Here is an 18,999-nt window from a genome sequence, read left to right as displayed (position 1 = left end):
CAAAAGTGTTTGTAAAGTGCTTTGAGATCCTCAGATAAAAGACTCTGCAAGTCTTTTATTCTCTGGAATAATCATCTTACTGTCTTGAATGGAAATCATACCAAGTGCAAAGTTTTAGTAGTAGAAAGAGGGGAATGTGCAAGTTAATGTTATTTTTTTCTCCAATCCTAGGCTGTCTGGCTGAGACACTTATTGTCTTAATCAAGCAAGCAAACAACCTCTCAGACTAGTGACCCAGTGTTGTCACTTCTTATTTTATTGCAGTTTTTGAAATATCTGAATGTCTCCCTGCAATCCCCTGTGTCCAGACTCCAGGGATCATGTAGTCTCAGCTTGCATTTTCTAGTCCTTTCTGGGAAAAGTTGAAAAACTAACTGTAACTCCTCCTCCTCCTCCTCTCCTCTTCCAAAATATAACTCTGAACTTGCAGCTTGGAAAGGAAAACACCTTTTCAAATATCACCCCAGCTAGGTAACTCCATAAATAAGCCGTGAAAACATGAATGCATCACTCAGTGCAGAAGAGCAGTTCAATGCACACTAAGAAAACCATCCTGCCGCAGAGAAGGGACTAGGAACGGGGAGGGCAACAAGGTGAGATGTGACTCAAGGTCTGTGAACTTAAACCCACCTCAAGAACCATATGTTTTCCCCTTTCCATGGCTGTGCATCTCTCCCCTGCAATGATATCTTCCCTTGGAAGCTCCTTGGCTTGAAAGCTGCTGATTTGCCTGACCAACCTTTTCCTTCCTGTGGCTTTGCATGGATGACAATGGACCCGGATAATATTAAATGGAAATCAGAGTAACAGTGAGGTTTGGAAAGCTCCAGGCACATGATTCAGCACATGCCTCACTGGACTTCATGATGGGGGATATCACTGGAGCTATTGACCCGCTGAAAAGCAGTTCCAAAGAGGAGGGAGTTGGACTGTTCCCAGTGGTGGCAGATGACAGCACAAGGAGCAGTGGTTTCAAAAGGGAAGTTTAGGTTGGATATTAGGAAAAACTTTCTCACTAGGAGGGTGGTGAAGCACTGAAATCGATAAGCCAGAGAGGTGGTGCAATCTCCACCTTTGGAGGTTTTTAAGGTCCAGCTCGACAAAGCCCTGGGTGGGATGATCTAGTTGGGGCTGGCCCTGCTCTGAGCAGGGGTTGGACTAGATGCGACCTCCTGAGATGCCTCCCAACCTTCATTTTCTATGATTCTGTTGGTTTCAGGTCCCTTCCTGGTGAAACTATTATTGTTTATCTCCTTTGGGGCTAGGAGTAATACATTCGGGGCCATATGGCTTGTTCCCTATTGAAGTACTAGTAATATTAAAGCGGCTGCCACTTCACATTACTGGCCTCCAGTGCAGAAAACTGCTAATGTATTTTTAGAGAACGGACTAAATATAGAGACAATTTAGCATTTTAATGATGGTCTCACAGACAAGAATTCTGCTCACAATGGGAAAAGCCAACTGTCGTATACAGAATGAGCAACACTGGTATTGGTCTATTTTGCTCCTCCTTGTGCCCATCCATCTGACTTGCAGTTTCACAGTCAAACAGCCCCAACCAAATTTCTCCCTCGAGCAAGTGTCTTAGCTTCATCAAAAAGAGGCATTTGACTCTATAATCCCAATTTGCTCCCATTGTTTTATACTTCTCCAGAAATGATGCGTAGCCAGAAGGCCAGCCAAATTGGCCAGTTAAAGGGGGACTGCAGAGACTTTGCAACCAGAGCATGTTGGGAAATCTGGCCCTATGTCTGTCATCTTCTTCTAGTGCTCAGAAAATACTTAACCTTGGTGTGTTTGGCTCTCCACCTTTTGGAGCAATGACTGCCTTGGCAGTGCATAGCAAAATGGGGTCATAATTCCTGCTTTGGGGTTTTGGTCTGCTACAATACAGTACCAAAAATAAATACCGTGACCAAAGAGGTGTGTCTTGGTGAGGTCTGATAAAGGAATTAAGGGAAAGTTGTTGGTTCAGGAAAGCATTCCTTGCACGGCGGGGAGGGGTTTAAATGAAGGGGTATTTAGAAGTCAGGGTAGATTTGGATGGAGGGATATTGCAAGGGAGCATGGATTCTCAGCCAGCTCCTCAGATCACGACTGTAGCGTAGAGTCACACCACTGAATTCTGCAAAGGAGTTCTGGCTTTACATCCGTGCAAAAGGCATAGACATCTGGCTCCCTCTGAGTCATGGAGGATGTTGACAGAGCCTTATACATTCTACACCGATTCAATCCTAATTCACCCCAGTCTACATCTGCCATGGATTGAGTGGGATTATGGTGTAGCATCTGTCTGTGGCTCTTTAAAACTGGTTTAAGGACACTTAGAAGACAGTATAACTCGTAAACTTTGTCCTTCCCCAGAATTCAGTGAAGACACCAAACCTGAAACAGAGGAGTGGGGACTTTTTACATTTGTATAGTCCCTGTATGACTAGGGCTCTGTGCTCGTATTCAGGTACAATCTGTTAAGCCTTGGGTCTGTATATCCAAAACCCACTACATAGCGCCGAGCACTGGGGGTGGGGAGCTAGGTTGGCTCCGAGGTGCTACCATGATAGAGATATTATCTAATAATTTCCACCTTTAAAAACCTTTTGTATCAGGGATTCTACTTAGCATCAGCAAAAGGTGTGGTACAATTGAAGGAGCCCCCTGTTTTGTATCGTTCACACCTGTTTCCCCATCTCCCTTGTGTCTTGGTCCTCAGCTCAGTCCTCACCGCTCCACCCCAATGCATCCCTGCAGGCTTTTTGCTGCTTTTCCATCTGCCCCTGCATGCTACTTTCCAGCTCTGCCCTGCCCTGCTTCATTCCAAGAGCTCCCCAGCCTCAGACTTGCATCTCAGCATTGTACAAGGTCTCCCCTTTACTTAGTTCCTGATCAAAACCCCCTTGAAATGAACGGAAAGACTTCCACAGATCTCTGCAGGCTTGGATCAGGCCCCTTGAGCTCTGGCAGTTTAATGCTGGAGGTTCTGATTTACTTTATAGGCACAGCCTGTGCCGATGTTAATGCATCTCCTGCAAAGTCCAGTGTTAGCAACTATTGCTCAAGAGTGAAAGCAAAAATCACTCTTGATTACAGCTGGAAAAGCAGATGGTGAGATGGAAGGATGAGCAAATAAACTTGAGATGCAGAGTGTTTGCAGGCAAAACATATTTGATTAGAAAGTAATTGCAAGGGCACATCCCCGCATGACAAAGCTGGATAAATAGCAGGTATCTTATTAGCCTTGTGGGAGGTTGGGTTCCCATCACAGGCTCTGGGAAGATTCTCCCTCTATGATTGCCAAGGGTTCCCCGCTATGGGTGGGGGTGTGCTGTGCCTTGTGCTTCTGAGGAGTATGGGAAAAGCCACTGGTGATGAACCAGTAGCATTAACAGATAATGGGGGGGAGGAGGGAGTCCAAAGTGCTAGATTGGGCTGTGCAAGACCTTGGGTCACTACCTGCTGCCCATCAGTAGTAACATAACGAGGGCAAGGTGAGTGAGGCACCAGCCGTCCTGTCAAATTGAGGTGGGCCTTTGCTTCCCCCCTACACCTGCCTCTGGTTTCTGGTGCTCAGCAGCATCTCTATCCAGAGGGCTGAAATTGCTAGGCCTCAGCACCTTGAATTGCCTGTCTAAGCTTGAGTAAGTCACGTTACGCCATCTGAGTCTCAGGTTCCCTTCTGTATAATGGGGATAACAGCACTGGCCAGGGCCATGGGGTGCTGTGAGGCCAACATCCAAAGAAAAGAAAGGGATTATGTAAAGGGGCACATGTAAACACAGAAGACCCCTGGATCTGGACCCAATAGACCTGAGTTCTCTTCCCAGACTCTGCATGAGACCATGTCACAGACTGCAATTTCCAGACCCCATGATTTATGGGACCCTGATCCCAGACAACTCATGTTCCCCACATTGGGTATCCAACACGAAAGTATTGCAATGCAGTAGCCACTTTTGAAAAGTTGACCCTTAATGTGACTCTGTTCCTCCACTGGCAAAGTGGAGGCAGTATCAACCAAACTATTGACTGAGGGTAGGTTCAGGCTCGATATCAGGAGGCATTACTTTACGGTTAGGGCTGCCAGGCTCTGGAACGGGCTCCCAAGGGAGCTGGGGCTCTCCCCTACCTAGGGGGTCTTCAAGAGGAGGTTGGATATATATCTGGCTGGGGTATTATGATCCCAGCACTTGTTCCTGCCCAGGGCAGGGGGTTGGACTTGATGATCTGTTCAGGTCCCTTCCGATGCTAGAAACTATGAAACTCCCAAGGAGCAGGTTGGAGGGCTAAGTCCACTGGTGTTTGCGGGGGTGGGAAGGTGCTTTGTTGCTATACATCTGGAGACAGTAAAATGAATAATAATAACAAAATGTTAGTTCCTGCCTGCCCCTGTCAACATACGTTTAAGGTTAACACCGATCTTTGTGTTTGTTCATGTCTCGACAGCGCTTGGCACAATGGTTCAATGACTGGGGCTCCTAAGCACTTCTGCCATATAAAAAGCAATTGTACTATTATTACCCAAATAACTACTGCTGTAGGGCCCAGACCTCACCCCATGGGGATTTCTTTGGTTTATGTCCTCAGGGATGTAGACAGGATAAAGTCAACAGGGGTGCCAGAACTGGATCTTCAATACTCAGGCACTTGGAAGTCCTTCTGGAGATGTGCAAGGGCACATCTTGGGGATGAAACCTGGTCTGGAGCAGCTGGCAGGTGAATCCTGTTGTATTTTCTGGCACTCCAAAAAAACAATGCTCCCCACCCTCAACTTGCTTTATCATCCCAGCTGTGGTTTGCCCCAGTCTTGAGGTGCAGGGTAGCAAGGTTTTTTTTAACCCCCGCAAGACAGTGAAGTCCAGGTGCTAGAGGGAGTTTGCAGAGCTTAGCAGGCTGAGAAGCAAGGCCTGACTCCCGCAGATCCATTTAATTCTGTACCTGGGGACCAGACCCTTAGATGATTTAAATCGATGCAGCTCCTTTGCAGCCAACAGTGGGATGCTGATGGGCACCATTGGAGATCTCAGCATAGAAGTAAGGATTTGCTCCATGAGAGGCACTTGCTGGGTGGCTCTAAGTTATTACACTGTGTGCTAATTTATGGGCTCCATAAATAATAATATTTGGGGTGTTTAGCCAGCTCCGTTCGGGAGTAGACGAACCTGCTGATTGCACCGGGGCAGGAAAGTGCTGACTTCATGGAACAGTAAATGTCACCATAAAGCAAGCTCTCTGGAGATGAATTGAGATAGGTTAGCAGCTGATTAATGACTGAGCACAGCCCACGTCCACTAGGATGTGATGATGCAGATGCCTCTAGGATTTATCATGCGCCTGGTGTTAAATTAATACACTGATGGTCACAAGTGGCTCTTTGTGGCCAACTGGCAGCTTGGCCTCCTTCCCAGTTAACTTGGTAGACAGGAGCCTCTGCTGCACCCAGGCCACTGGTGAGCTATTACCATGGCTGTTGGGGTATCGTGCATCACCGGGGCCTGTCTTATGATTTACATGGGTTGCCCATTATCTGTGCAATGAGCTTTACGGCTGAGATTCTCAAAGGAGCTAAAGAGAATCAAGCACCAGCTCCCACTGATTTCTTTCCAGTGAGATTTGAGCATCTCATTCCTTCAGGCTCCTTTGAGAATTGAAGGCATCAGCATCCTGGGGCATGAAGGAAAACTAGAAGGAGGAAAGAAAGGCAGGAAAAGAAAGCATGAGGGGGAGAAGAACCTTGTTCATTGAGCTTCAGTGCATTAAATTCATTCCAGTGCAGAGGGCCAGCTCAGGGCCCGGGCATCACCTTACCACTCATTTCATCCCTATTTTGGTATCATAAATGGGATTAAATTGGTGCCTTGTTCTTTGGCTCCCTGTACCCAGCTAAATTGTACCCCAGGGAAGCCTGGAGCAAGGCTATGCCACCGTTTCAGGAGCAACTGGCACAGGTGCAAATGCCTTGCCTGTGCCAGTCTGGCTTTCTTATCTGCATATTCTCCTTAAGCAGGGAATTGCTCACACATCTGACTGAGGAAAGGGGCACAGGGCTTGAAAGCACAGCCTTTTACCTGCGTGAACTGCTTCCATGTAATGCTAGAGCTCTTAAGTGTAACTGTGGGGGATTTAGGGAGAGAGTAACCCTGAGCAGGGCCCAGCACAGGGCTTGCACAACGCTTGTAGCCCCTGCTTGCCATCAGCACAGAACTGTCATCACATATATATCCCCTTCCCGTGGCTATTTTCTTTTCCATTGTCCCCACATTCTCTGGGTAGCAGCATCAGGTGGCGGAGGGGCTGGCTGGGGCACAAGGTGCTAAAGTGCAGGATTAGGCAGCAGGGAGCCCTCACACTTTAGCACCCTTGTGCCCCAGCCAGCCCCAGTCACTGTCTACACATGCATTTCAGCACATGTAATTACCCTGCTGTAGGCTAGTACTGTCCCCAGGTATCCTATGCTGGAGTTAATTAATTTATTGCTCCCCATTAATTAGTCAACTCTTCAGTAAAGTGCACATGCAGATGCACCCAATGCTAGCAAAGTTAAAACTAGAGCCCTTAAACACAGCAAAGGCTTTACATACTCATAGGTCAACTTGGGGCCCAGCTACTTAGTGGTATCTGTTGCATTAGTTTATGCTGTTGCAGTGCAATAGTTAATAATTCCTTAGTTGTAGTTTGACCTCATTTGGCTTTTCTGGAGGGGACCAACCGCTATTACAGCCCTGTAAAGTCTGGAAGCTGGGCTCTGTTCTTGGATACACTAATTTAACCCCATGCGCTCTCAATAAGGACTTGATCCAAGGGGCCTGTCAGGATGACCAGCCCCGACACCTTAAAGCAGACAGGATTTAGCCTCTCCCTTAATCATTATACAATAATCTCTTAGGCAAACTTGTCCATTCCCTGATGGGGGGCCTTCCCATACCACCTATTATCCTTCCTGACTATTGCTGCTGCTAATTCAAACCCATCACTCCTCCTAGAGTCTCCCAGCTCCCCAGCTCCAGTTAACGTGGGTATCAAGGAGCTTCAGCAGCTGCTCAGTAGTTAAGGCTGCAGCTTGGGTTTCTGCCAACTTCCTAAATCTTTTTCCTTTTTTTCTCAGGATTTTGCCAAGCAAGCTTCTGAGTCCTCCCTGTCCCACCTCACTGGTGGTTGAGAGGCAAAAGGAGATGGCGGAGCCCCGGCACTGCAGAGAGGTGCAGCACAGAGAGGTGTGCTCAGGGGGGAGCAGTGTGGGGGACCCCCAGAGGGGGAGATGGAATTGGCAATCTTCTACTTACGACACCTGAATTTGGGGGCTAACTCTGCATTGGGCGAAGGTCTACTATTGCTGGCAGTATGTAATTGTAGCGCAACTTAGAGGCCCTCATTGTGCTTAACTAAACCCATTTCAGGCCTGCAACGTAACCACAAGGAGATCCTCCTTTCCAGTGTGGGCACTGCTGAGATGCTATTGTGCAAGGTGCTGTCCAGGCCAAAACTGTGCCCCTTCCTTTCTGACTCTCTTGCTAAATGCCAAGACAAAAAAAAAGCACTATCCACTGAGGCCCTCTCTAGTTTTCAGCATGAGCAAGCAGTTCAGTGCAGCAGCCCTCCTCTCAGTTTAAGATCTCTCTTCTGGCTATGACAGGAAGGAGGCAATATGTGAAGAGAAACAGGGATCCTTAATTCTTGTTAACACATAGCAATCCATTTAGGAGACAAGTTAATCTTGCAGCCGAAACTACACTGACTGCTATATTCCAGATATCATCCATAAGCCTCCTTGGCTACTGTGAAGATGACACCTAGTCCTCCATCCAGTGCAACCAAAGCAATGGGCTAAGAGATAGAAATGACTAAGGAACTGATCTAGCGTGTATGAGACTAATCTATCCACTGGAGCTTTTCCTGGTACCTAAACTCCTTCCTCTCAGGACCAGGACCTCTGTCTTCATGTTATTCCCAAGGGGCACATCCATGGGATCATTATGGATCCATGGCCATGCAGGGATTGGCCCACCAACCTCAACCCTTTCCAGGATTCGGGACACAGTGTGTATCACTCAATGCTGTTTCCAATAGGTTTCTGATCCATTCCTTTAAATTTTTCTGACACTAAACTTTCCCCTAGAGAACTATATTGCTTGGAAGAAATAGGAAGAGAGAGTAGATGGGAGCAGGCCAGGAGGGAGAGGAGGGAAGGGGGACACCTGCAATGTGTGGGAAGGGCAGCAGGGAATATGAAAGGGAAACGAAATGGTTTGCCCTGTCTCCTGAGACAGGAGGCCAATTTTCATTCATGCCATTGTGTGAGTTTTTCAGGGGTCATAAATAAAACAGAAACCATGAACACAACCTGGTTAGGTCTTAGGAGACAATACAGTAGCTGCATTGATAGAAAAGAACACAGCCTTCAATAAAAAGTGACCCAAACACTTGAAATCATGCAGGTATCAAATCTACTCCCAAATAGTCACCACAGTAATGCATGTGTAGATGCCTTACTGCACAGTAACAATATGGGTATGGATTGACTTGGGACTAACTTTAGCCCCAAGTCAGACCACACTCAGTATTAATGCACTTTAACGCCTGCATGTGTAGATGCCTGCCTATTCCCGCTTACTGCGAAGTAACTCACTGCGCACTGAATTTAAGCCAGCGTAAATGCATGTGTAGACACACCCAATCTGCATTAGAATTAAGGCCACATCTAGATTGTGTGTTATTATAAAGAATTGATAGCCCTTGTACCTAAGGGTGCTCAGCTCCCAATGGAAACTGGGCATCTAAGTCTCAGAGGCATCTTTGATAATCGCAGACTCACACCTCAATAATAATGGTACTTTTTCACCCATAAACTTCAAAGCTTTGCACAGATTAAGCTCAATATCATTATCCCTGTGTTGTTCTTATTTTTATTCCAAGGGTGTCCAGAGCCTGCATTTAAGATAGGGCTCCCACTCTGCTACCTAGACTGTTCCCCAAAGAACAAACTTAGAGGGCAGACAATTCGGACAGAGGGGTGGGGAGATAGGGCTGCTCAAGAGTTTTCCAATCTCCATTAGAAAATTCTGTTTCTTCAAATCAAACCTTATTGCAGAAGTAAGGGGTGGGGGATGAAATGCAGCATTTCCCTAACATGAAAATGTTCTGTTTTAACCTGATTGGAATAGATGGCTACTATTTTCTTTCAATTCCAAAATGTCTTTTCATTTTAAGAATGTAGTTGATGTAAGTAATTATACAATTAAAAGAGGTGCAAGAAGGACACCATTTTTCAATGTTACCAAAACAAAGCACCTGACTGGCCCCAAGTGATTTGTGACACAAACTTTATTTCCTAGGATGCTGCAATTTTCCTCTTGTTCTGATATGAAACAAAGCCATGTTTAGAGAAGTTGGAGTCCCCCAGAGGTCAGAAGCTCTATGTTTTGGCCTTCTCTAGCAGAAATACAGTGAAGAAGTCAATCACCCATAGTTTTATAGCAAACCTGGGGCAGACCCAGGATTTAAATACACACCTGGATCCCAGTTCATGGACCTCTGCAGCATGCCACGATGCACAAATATGATGTTTCAAAGTGGTTGCTAGTTCTGGCTGCTGTCTCTAATAGCTGGCTACATGCCTTGTTAGAGTAGTGTCCCCACTGTTTTCATGAGATAGAGTCTTAGAAGATACTCCAAATGCAACCAAAGATGCACAAAATATTGTCAAACCTAAATTATGATAATTTCGTAATTCAGACCTGTACATCCTAGTCATACAATTTTATCCGACTCCCCACCTCATTTCTGACAGACCCACCCTAGACCTGCTCAACACACACGTTTCTAGAGAGCATGTACCACGCATCCCAATGTATAATGTTTTGCAGCAGCATTTTGGAGTACCCAAACTTATTCTTTTTTGCCTTGTTTTCATAAAAAGTTGCAAATCCTACATTTTATTCTCAAATCAATCAGGAGGGTTTATAAAATGGTACTTAATAAAATCCAGACTTAAATGTGACTGGAAAAAAACCCAGGTAATTTGTATGTGTAGATTGACTATCTTCTTGCCATCATTATTATATTAATATAATATATATATATATATATATTCTTATCATTATAGATTCAAGTCTCATCTCCCTATTCTGAGATCATCAGTGATGGAGATTGAATGGGCTGAGGTGTTATATACAGAGCCAGAAGAGGGGGATGCTTTCAGATCTCATCAACAGGGAAGCAAGGAGAGCAGAGGACTTCAGATATTGCAGTGTTACTGTGACACTCCCAAGACAAGGGAGAGTTTATTTACTTTCCCCATCGACATGAAAACAGTCATCCAAATCTTATGCTTCTTCCTCTTAATAACTTTTTACAAATGCGCAGTCATTACTGGGGTAAGTCTCTAACTTTCTGGCTTATATGAGCACGTTTGCAACTTTGTGTTCATTTTGAGAGGGTATAAAATTGCGGTGGGCTAAAGATCAGGGTATCTGCCAGTGGTTAAATACCTATTTCAATGGTGCAGGAATAAAGGTCCTCCTGACAGTTCAGATAAGAAGACTTCCAGCAACCATTATACTCTGCTTTTTTTTCAATTTTCAGAGCACTGATAACTCAACATCCTTGCAAGTTTTATTAACTAACTCACAAGTTTCTTCCAACGTGGAGAGGCGATAAAAAATAATCAAGCCTCAAAGAGAAATGCTTGCATGATTTTAATTTCTCATTTTAATTCTTGCTTTGGAAATACTTCACTTTCTGCCAGCAGTCTGTGCTGCTCCATGCATCTGAAAGTGAAACTGCCCTCATTGATTGTAAGAACTGATTAGTTTATGTAGGTTTATAAATAATGCTGACTTTTTTTTTTACTGCTATATGAGTATTTTTTCAATTAAGCTTATCTAAATTGTTTCCAAAGTGAGGTTGGTCTAGGTCATTAATTCTCAACCAGGGTGCCATGGCACTCTGCGGTGCCTTGAGATCCTTTCAAGGGTGCCATGGGGTGCTACACAATGTTAGCACCGTTAGGTGTGCAAACATGATTCATAAACCCAATTTTCAAATAGGAATCCATAGTGTTAAAAATATTCTGCCCTGCTGTGGTCTTTTTGAGCTCTTTGCAATAGAAAAATTGCTCTATTATTTTTCTGTAGTTAAGAAATGAGTGAAAGCTAAGAGCTGGCAATTTATGAGGGGTGCCTTGAGTCTGAAAAGGTTGAGAACTGCTGGTTTAAGTAGGTAATCTATACCAATTACACACTTTTATAAATGAGCCTAGCTGCTAGATTTTCATGAATAGGCTGTGTTATTATTTATGCGCTATAAAACCACAGAGCCAAACACATGAACATAAAATCAGTCTGGGGAATTCAGCGTGTCTTTTTTTTTAAACACACTGTGCCACAAACTTCTATTTAAATGGCAAATGTAGGGAGGAAGTGTCAAATAGTTTCCAGGCTGGGAAGAATTGCTGTATCAAACCACATCAACACAAAAGTCAGGGTGTGCTTTAGCCATTTTGGGGGCTGATTGCAGGAAGTACTGAGCCCCCCAAGCCCCTGCTGACTTGATGAGGCATTACAGGATCAACACATCTTTTAGCGCTCTTTTATTATCAGCTCCTCTGTGGATAAAGTTGTAGCTCCATTGAAGTGAGTGATTTCATGACAGTTTAGACTGCCTGGGAACTGGCTACAGGATTCAAACAGATATCAGGTTTTTTGGGGGGTGGGTTGGGGGGAAGGATGGGGGCATTACTACACTAAAACACTGGAGAGATTTACAATGAAGAATCAAATCAGAACTTGAAAAGAAAAAGAGAAAGCAAAAAAAAGGGGAATCAGTGTCCTCTAGTGACTTTAACTCTTTATTTGCAATGGACGTTTAGACATTCTGCTCATCTGAGACATTTTTAAATTGCTGTTGGTTTAAACAGAAGGCAGGGCAGTAGAGACCAACTCCAAAAAGGCACAAGCTTTCATAGGAAACAGCCTACTTTGTCAGATGCAGGCTGTCACCTACAAAAGCTTATGTCTCTCCGAAGGAGAGGTGACACCTCTAAGGTATCTCTGAAGTGTCACTGTGTCCTGCTGTCTGCCTGATTTCAGACGAACACGTTTAACTACCTCTCTCTCCTATAGGGTTAAAGTGAACAGTGATTAGTATGCAGGGCAGCCAGTATTATGTCGAAGTACAGCAGAGTAATGAGTCCTGAACCTCTTTAAAACTTTTATGTTAACTTGCTGCTTCACTTGTGTTTGGTCTTGGATGCAGTATGGGTGTCCAGAATTGAGGCTGTGATTAAAATATGAAGAAGGACATTCACTCTCTCAAGCGAGAAAGAAAAAGTCAGAATTTTCCCTGCAAATAAATTTATAGTTAGGATCTTTATGACGAAGAAATTGGGCAAAAAAGAGACTACTCCATCCTAAGGAAAGAATGTACAGTATCCCACGCCCCACCATGTATTTTGTGGTTGCTTTTTGGTGAGCCTGTCCTATTCTGACTGGTGGGAATTTTACCACTGGTTTTAAATAGGGTCAAGATCTTCTCAAAAGCATTATGTATTTGCACACTACTGATCGATTCTACTGGAAAAAATAGAAGCTCCTCAGTCTCTCTCTGAAACATGCATGCAGCAAGTAGTAAATACCTCAGAAGTGGCTGCAATGCCATTCTGTTGGCTTCCCTGTTGTATTCTTCCTTTTAAAGTCCAGTGGCTACTTTTGATTTGATAAAGCACGTACAGTGAACTCATTTCACTTCAGCTCATCCAGTCCTAAATGGTACATTTCATTAAAAAAAACCCACCTACCATTACAGTACACTCAAAATCCGGGAAGACTGTTTCTCTGGTGCACAAAAGGAGTGTGGTTGACCAGGATGGCCATCATAGAGGACATTCTGGTTTTCTGCTAATCCGTTCTCTGTCCTCTATTGATATGAAACTGGATGCCTTGATGTATTTTCTCTTGAAGAGAAAAACAGAGGACATAAAGGCGTCTAGTTTTGTATCAATAGAGGACAGAAGACAACGGGACTATATGATGGCCACCCTGATAAGGTGGTATGCAGGCAGGGGATGAGGGGCTCAGATTCTAACTACACATTTTGCATTCGTTAGTAACTGAGGGCCAAATCCTGCATCTTTCCTTAGGCAGGTCTCCTCCTGACTGACACCACCTTGTTCAAATTTTTATACTACTCTGAGCCCTGTTCATTCTGTAATACCACAATGAACAATAGTTCAGTGATACTGGCCTTTTGTCATTCAAAGGTAGTGGGGGGTCAGACTCTGATCTGACTGGGGAACTTCCTACTCACGTCATTGATTGTAGATGGGCCAGGATTGTACACCTATCGCTAAAATATCAATCTGCTTAAACTCTTCCTCTATACTTTAAATACCCATTATAAAAACCAAAACAAATGGTCTGGATGAGATGATGAACACCCATGATCTTACTGACTGCCGTGGGAATGAAGTGGGGTGAGCCTTTAGCAAATCTGAACACAAGGCTTTATGTTTCTTATTAATCATTAAGGCCAGGTTTTAAAGGTATTTAGATGTGTAAAGGTGCGGAGAGATGCCTCAGGATTTTACCAGGCATCTAAGCACCTAAAGCCCTTTGAAATCTAAGCCAGGCCACTGCTTAAAGCTCTGTTTGATGCCTAGGTCCTTAAATACCTTCAAAATGTGGCCCTTAGTATCTTCACCCCAGATGTATTCTTGACCCTTGGTCTCCAACGTAGGATGCATGATGATGAAAAGCGCTACACTGAAAGTGGTGGAGACTCCCTAGATACCAGATTCTGATCTCACTTGCACGGGTGTGAGTCAGGACTAAGTCAGATGAAGACAAAGGCCTGACACCAGCATAAAGCTGGTTGCCAAATTAGTAGCAAGCCCTATCATGAGTAAGCATGGCAGGAACAGTGCAGGCAGCAGCAAAGCACAAGGTCCCCAAAGTGCCCCAAGCTGTAGGTGAGCAGAGGACAAGAGCGTCTTCACTGCTAAGCTCCACCAGCTTAGTTCACATAGGCTGGATATCAAATGCATCCCTGAACGATCCAGCTGGCTTTGCAATTGGTGACCTGCCTAGCGGGTGTGTGTTCCACACTAACTTCCTCTGCCGCTTATATTTAAAAGAAATGTCCTCACTGTTTCCAGCCCTCCAGGGATGAATTCAGAGCCTGGAGTGTCAGCCATGTTATTAATTTGTTTTTCGAGAATCTCCAGCCCAGACAGGCCCATGTTCGTGGTGTTACTGACCTCCAATCATTACAAAACATATTATGGTGACTCGTGAATGAGCCCCAGACTAGAGGAATCAATAAGCTTTTGAAGGGTTCTCATGGCTTATTTATTGCGGAGGCGAGGAATCAATCCCTATTAATCCGTGACAGTACAGATGGAAGGGGCAAGGTTCTCAGCTTCAGGCTCTATTAGAAACATACCCGCCATTCAGTGATGTGCTCCTCTAGTTCTGTGCTGGTGTTGTGCCCTTGAAATCAGCACATTTACCCCAGTGTGGCACTGGTGCGATCCCACATTCATAAACTGAAGAAGGTCCCAGCTCTGTTTTTTTTATCTTTTTTTTTTTTCGCTTTGAACAAATGGACGTAGAAAAAAGTCCGTGGTTGGAATTCCCCTTTTTTTTCCATAGATTTTAGGGCACTGGGAAGCACTGAAGCTGATGAGATTGAAGGGCTTTCCACTTGCCACTGTACAACTTTATCAGCTTTATCAGAAATCAGAAGATAATCGGTGTCTATGAACAATGAGTATAGCCATAACTGCATGAGTCGTTTTACTACTGGGGAAATCACCTACCACAGCTGTGTTGAGCGAGTCACTTGGGAAGCAGGGTGCTGTCTGTATGCACTGGGTTATCTTTTAGCCCACAGTAAGAAACCACCCAGGAACACACTGTCCCCACAATCACAGAGTGATGGGGTAACAGCATTAAAACATGCTACATAAAGTATGCCCAACTGGTGGAAAGGGACCTGTTAGATGTGGCATCCGAGGACGTGTCCGTCAGTTGCCCAGCAGTGTAATTTGCATTCTGCAGCTCCATGCAACTGTTGCAACATTTGCATCTTTATGCTTCACCTTCCCTCTCCACACCTAGTTTCCTTACTTGTTAATGCCTTGTTTGGCATTATGAATTCATGCCTGTAAGATCATGGGCGAATGACACCTCCTGATTCTGGGGGAGCACCAGCTGCTGATCACCAACCAGGGAGGGGGTCCTCCAGCGGCTGAAAGATGCTTTGAGGTCTGCTGAAGAGAAGCAATCTGTCTGCCTGTCTATCTGTTTATCTATTTTTCTCTCTCTCTACCTACTTATTGCTTTCATCCAACCCTAGATGACAAATTCTACACAAATACAGGCGCTTGTAAGCCCCATGAGAACATTTATGTCCAAGAACAATGTAGTCTTGATTCCTTTACTATGAACAAGCAACAATTTTATTATCTTTACAAATCCGCTGGTTTAATGCAGGGCCACTGTGAACTCAGCAGATTTCCTCTGACTCTCTTTCTGCATTGTAATTAAAAGCCTTGGGAGCCCAAAGACCTTTTCTCCCTGTCCTGACTGTCCCAGGTGCTGCTGTGAAACCCTTCTACTAAAAACTTGTTTTTTACTCTCCTCAAAAGCCTTCCTTGACTTATCCTTCAGCACATGGGTCTTAAAATGTCTCTTGTTCCAATTAGGAATTCATGCCCCTGTGTTGTACTCAGGTTGATTTATTTGCCTGGAAGAGGGAATCCTCCCCCTCCCTTCAAGAAGGTAGGTCTGGCTAATCGGTGTCTGTTGTTGTGCCTCTTCCTAGGCCTGTGAGAAGGACCTGCAGTGTGGGCCTGGGACATGCTGTGCGATCAGCCTGTGGCTTCGAGGGCTGAGGATGTGCACGCCCCTGGGGCAGGAAGGGGATGAATGCCACCCGTTCAGTCACAAGGTATGGTCGAGCAGCCCGAACCCCTCCAGGCCCTCTCCCTAAGCAACAGCCCAAGCCGATTGTTTTCCTGACTGTTGCATCTGTACTGTCCCAGATCAACTTCTCTTGCAAAAGGAAATGGCCCACCCTGTTCTCCGAGACAAAATGATTCACTTGCTAATCAGATCTCATCCTTTGGCAAGAGGAGAGCCCCCTGAGGCTGGGATCTGTTATGCTGTCAAGCAGTGGGCATGTGGCTTGAGTAGGACAGCACTGAGCTGGGATTCAAGAGATCTGGGTTACGGACTCACCTCTGCAACAGACTCCATGTGTGGCCCATATTGTGTGATGGCTCTGTGCCTCAGTATCCCTCCTAGAACTGCCCCAGCCCACAGAACCGAAAAGAGAATTTCAGTCCTCCACCCACTCCTCTAGTACAAGTGCTACAAGCTCTAGCTCAAAAGGTAAATAGGCATGTAATACCTATTGCTTTCAAAAGGGAGATTGGTACCTAAACACCTTTGGGATCATTAGGCTTTCTTAGTCAGGCCCTCAAACAACACTTTAAAACACCAGCCTGTCCAAGCTGCCACTAAATAATTGCTGTTGGACTTGAGAATGCCACGTGTCCACCGCTAACCCTGTTTCACTGAGCTGGGGGGTTGATCTGTATGCTCAGTTGCTCTCTTGGCACTTCCTATTGAAGCCTAAATACGCAACCAAGCAGATGTTAAGATAACATCTCTGAACCTTCAAAGCTCTGAGATTCTTGTCCAGCAAGAAACACAAAGGAAGGAGGATTAGTCCAAAGTGACGATTTGCTGCTGTTCCTTTGGCCATGAGTATTTAGCACCAGTCACCGAGGAGGCTGCTAATAGGTACTCAGCTATTGATTTCATGTGGCAGGAGCGAGACTCACTAAATAATACAGTGCTTTCCACCCTGGCTCAAACTGCAGGAGACTGAAGAGTCTCCGAGGGATCAGAATTTCATTTTAGACAAGTCTATGGTGAAACTGTCAAGCTCAGGAAATAAAGATAAATTTCTAGGACTTCAATTTCATTTGGGATTTTTCTACAAAGCTGGGAGATAAGCAAATACTTGCAACTCAGTCTCCTCATTTACTGCCAGGAAGGAGAGGAGACAAGGAAAGAAAACAGAGAAGTGAGGAAAGGGAGCTGTACATACACTGAAGAGCTCAGGTCCTTTCCATCGTTGCCTGCTCTAATATTAACTCCAGGCACCCTTAATTTAAATCAGTTTTCAGTTGGAATGGATAATGGCTAACCTATTGTTACTGGTACCCATGTTTGATCCCTTTTGTCACAAGGACCTAATTATGATGCGCTTTATGCATGCTGTAATTAAGTCTCCTTGGGTGCGTCTACACGAGATGCTTAATGCGCATTAGCGTGTCATGCAAAAAGCATGCTGATGTACTAAGGTGCAGCAGACTTAGTTTAATGTGCATTAAGCATCACAAAAAAAGTTTATCTGTGCTACTGCACAGTAGTGCCAATTACCGTGTCTGAAGTTAGCACCTTAATGTGCCATAAGTATGGTGCACTAATGAACACGTAGATGTCCCCTGTGAGCAAGGTGGTTTGACTGGAGATAGGAAGGGCAAACCAAGGCACAGGAGTTAGGGCCAAGGTGGGCAAAATGTGGCCCATGGGCTGGATGGGGCCCACCAGGTCATTCTATCGTGTGACAATATGGAGAAGCTGATGCTGCCCATCTCCAGCTTTCTCTTGGGGCCAAAATCCTAATATTCTGCATGTTTCTCGGTTTCTTCCACTTTCTGTTTTAGATCCCTTTCTTTGGAAAGCGCCAACACCACGCCTGCCCGTGCCTTCCAAACTTTATATGCTCCAAGTTCACTGATGGCCGATACCGCTGTTCAATCAACTTCAAGAACATAGACTTTTAACAAACAGGACAGCGCCACCGAGATCTTTGCATCTGGAGAACTGTGCAGCACTTCTCACCGAAATAAGTAACCTCCCCACCCCACCTTCCTTCCTGCCTCTTTCGGTTTTATTTCCTTTTACTGACACTATGTATTGTATGTCATGATTGTCAAGACAAAATAAGGGCAAGGGGAGATTTTCAAAGGCACAAACAATTCCTCAGTAGATCCCCAAGCAATTTTATAAGGACGTCCCAGACAACTGGCACAGAGACCAAGTCATTCAACACAAATCAGTGGGACCTTGCTAGAGCCAGGGATAGAGCCTAGTCCCCTGAGTTAACTAGGTTACACTGTTCCCTGGATGTCTATGTATGCACCTAACTCCCATTGACTTCTGAGGACCTGCCATTTGTGGCTTTGGAAAGCTCCCCAATGTCTTCCTGCATGTAATAATATAAGGGACATTGTCACCATATTTTAGACCCCCAATCTATTTTTAGTAGTACGAAGAAGGGATTCAGGATGTAAAAAACATAGGGTGTGATGTATAATCCTGCCTCACATTGCTGTGTCTGCTCACAAATAGCCTCCGCTGTTGTTCTTAACTCACCCAGCTCCTAGTTAACATTGTTTTTATTCCTGCAGCACCTGAGATGGGAAGCAGAGCCTGCTGTAAGCTGCCATCTGCCTCTCAGCTGCCTCCTGCTGTTCAGTGTTTCGCCTCCTAAATGGAGCAGAGCTTTTGGGTGCTGTAGCTGATTGTGCGTCCTTATACCCCAATGCCAGCTGCACCACACTGTCGTGTTGCAGGAAGTGTATCCGTCCACCTGACTAGATGAGCACCGGCAGGCAAATTTGACCCGTTGTGGGTCAAGCACAGAGTTATGCTAATGCACCAAAATCAGAAAAATGAAGCTGACAAAACAACCAGCGTATTCTCAATGTCTAAATAGTAACATAGCTTCTGACAGTGATTAGACACATAGCTATTAAAAATCCTGTGCGCAGCCAGACGGAAAAATTGATAGACTCACATTCCATTGGGATACGCATTTCCATGACAGTCAAAGTGCTTTGGGAATCAGCCTGATTTCATCAGACTTTCATTTGGGAAGAAATCAGGGGAGGGGGAAATTCTGACAAAATCAAATGTTATTTCCACATTT

At 44.9% G+C, this 18,999-nt stretch overlaps 1 protein-coding gene across 1 annotated transcript; it reads left to right on the top strand.

Moving 5' to 3' along the window:
• The first annotated feature begins 10,255 nt into the window (after nucleotides 1–10,255).
• PROK1 (prokineticin 1) lies at nucleotides 10,256–18,103 on the top strand. Its single transcript, XM_019546189.1, has 3 exons — nucleotides 10,256–10,370; nucleotides 15,817–15,942; nucleotides 17,732–18,103. Exons 1-3 carry the CDS (start codon nucleotides 10,299–10,301, stop codon nucleotides 17,849–17,851), a joined length of 318 nt encoding a protein of 105 aa, XP_019401734.1. The 5' UTR covers nucleotides 10,256–10,298; the 3' UTR covers nucleotides 17,852–18,103.
• Nucleotides 18,104–18,999: the final 896 nt, after the last annotated feature.

Source organism: Crocodylus porosus, unplaced genomic scaffold (assembly GCF_001723895.1).
Source record: "Crocodylus porosus isolate Cpor-Errol unplaced genomic scaffold, CroPor_comp1, whole genome shotgun sequence".
NCBI classification, from domain to species: domain Eukaryota; kingdom Metazoa; phylum Chordata; order Crocodylia; family Crocodylidae; genus Crocodylus; species Crocodylus porosus.
Note: the sequence above shows the minus strand (reverse complement) of the source record. Positions and strands in the feature narration are given on the sequence as shown.

Excerpts from the sequence above, each read along its gene's own strand:
- PROK1 (XM_019546189.1), top strand. The coding sequence starts at position 10,299 with ATGAAAACAGTCATCCAAATCTTATGCTTCTTCCTCTTAATAACTTTT. Across the intron at positions 10,371-15,816 it reads AATGCGCAGTCATTACTGGG|GCCTGTGAGAAGGACCTGCA; the intron begins GTAAGTCTCTAA and ends GCCTCTTCCTAG. Across the intron at positions 15,943-17,731 it reads GCCACCCGTTCAGTCACAAG|ATCCCTTTCTTTGGAAAGCG; the intron begins GTATGGTCGAGC and ends TTTCTGTTTTAG.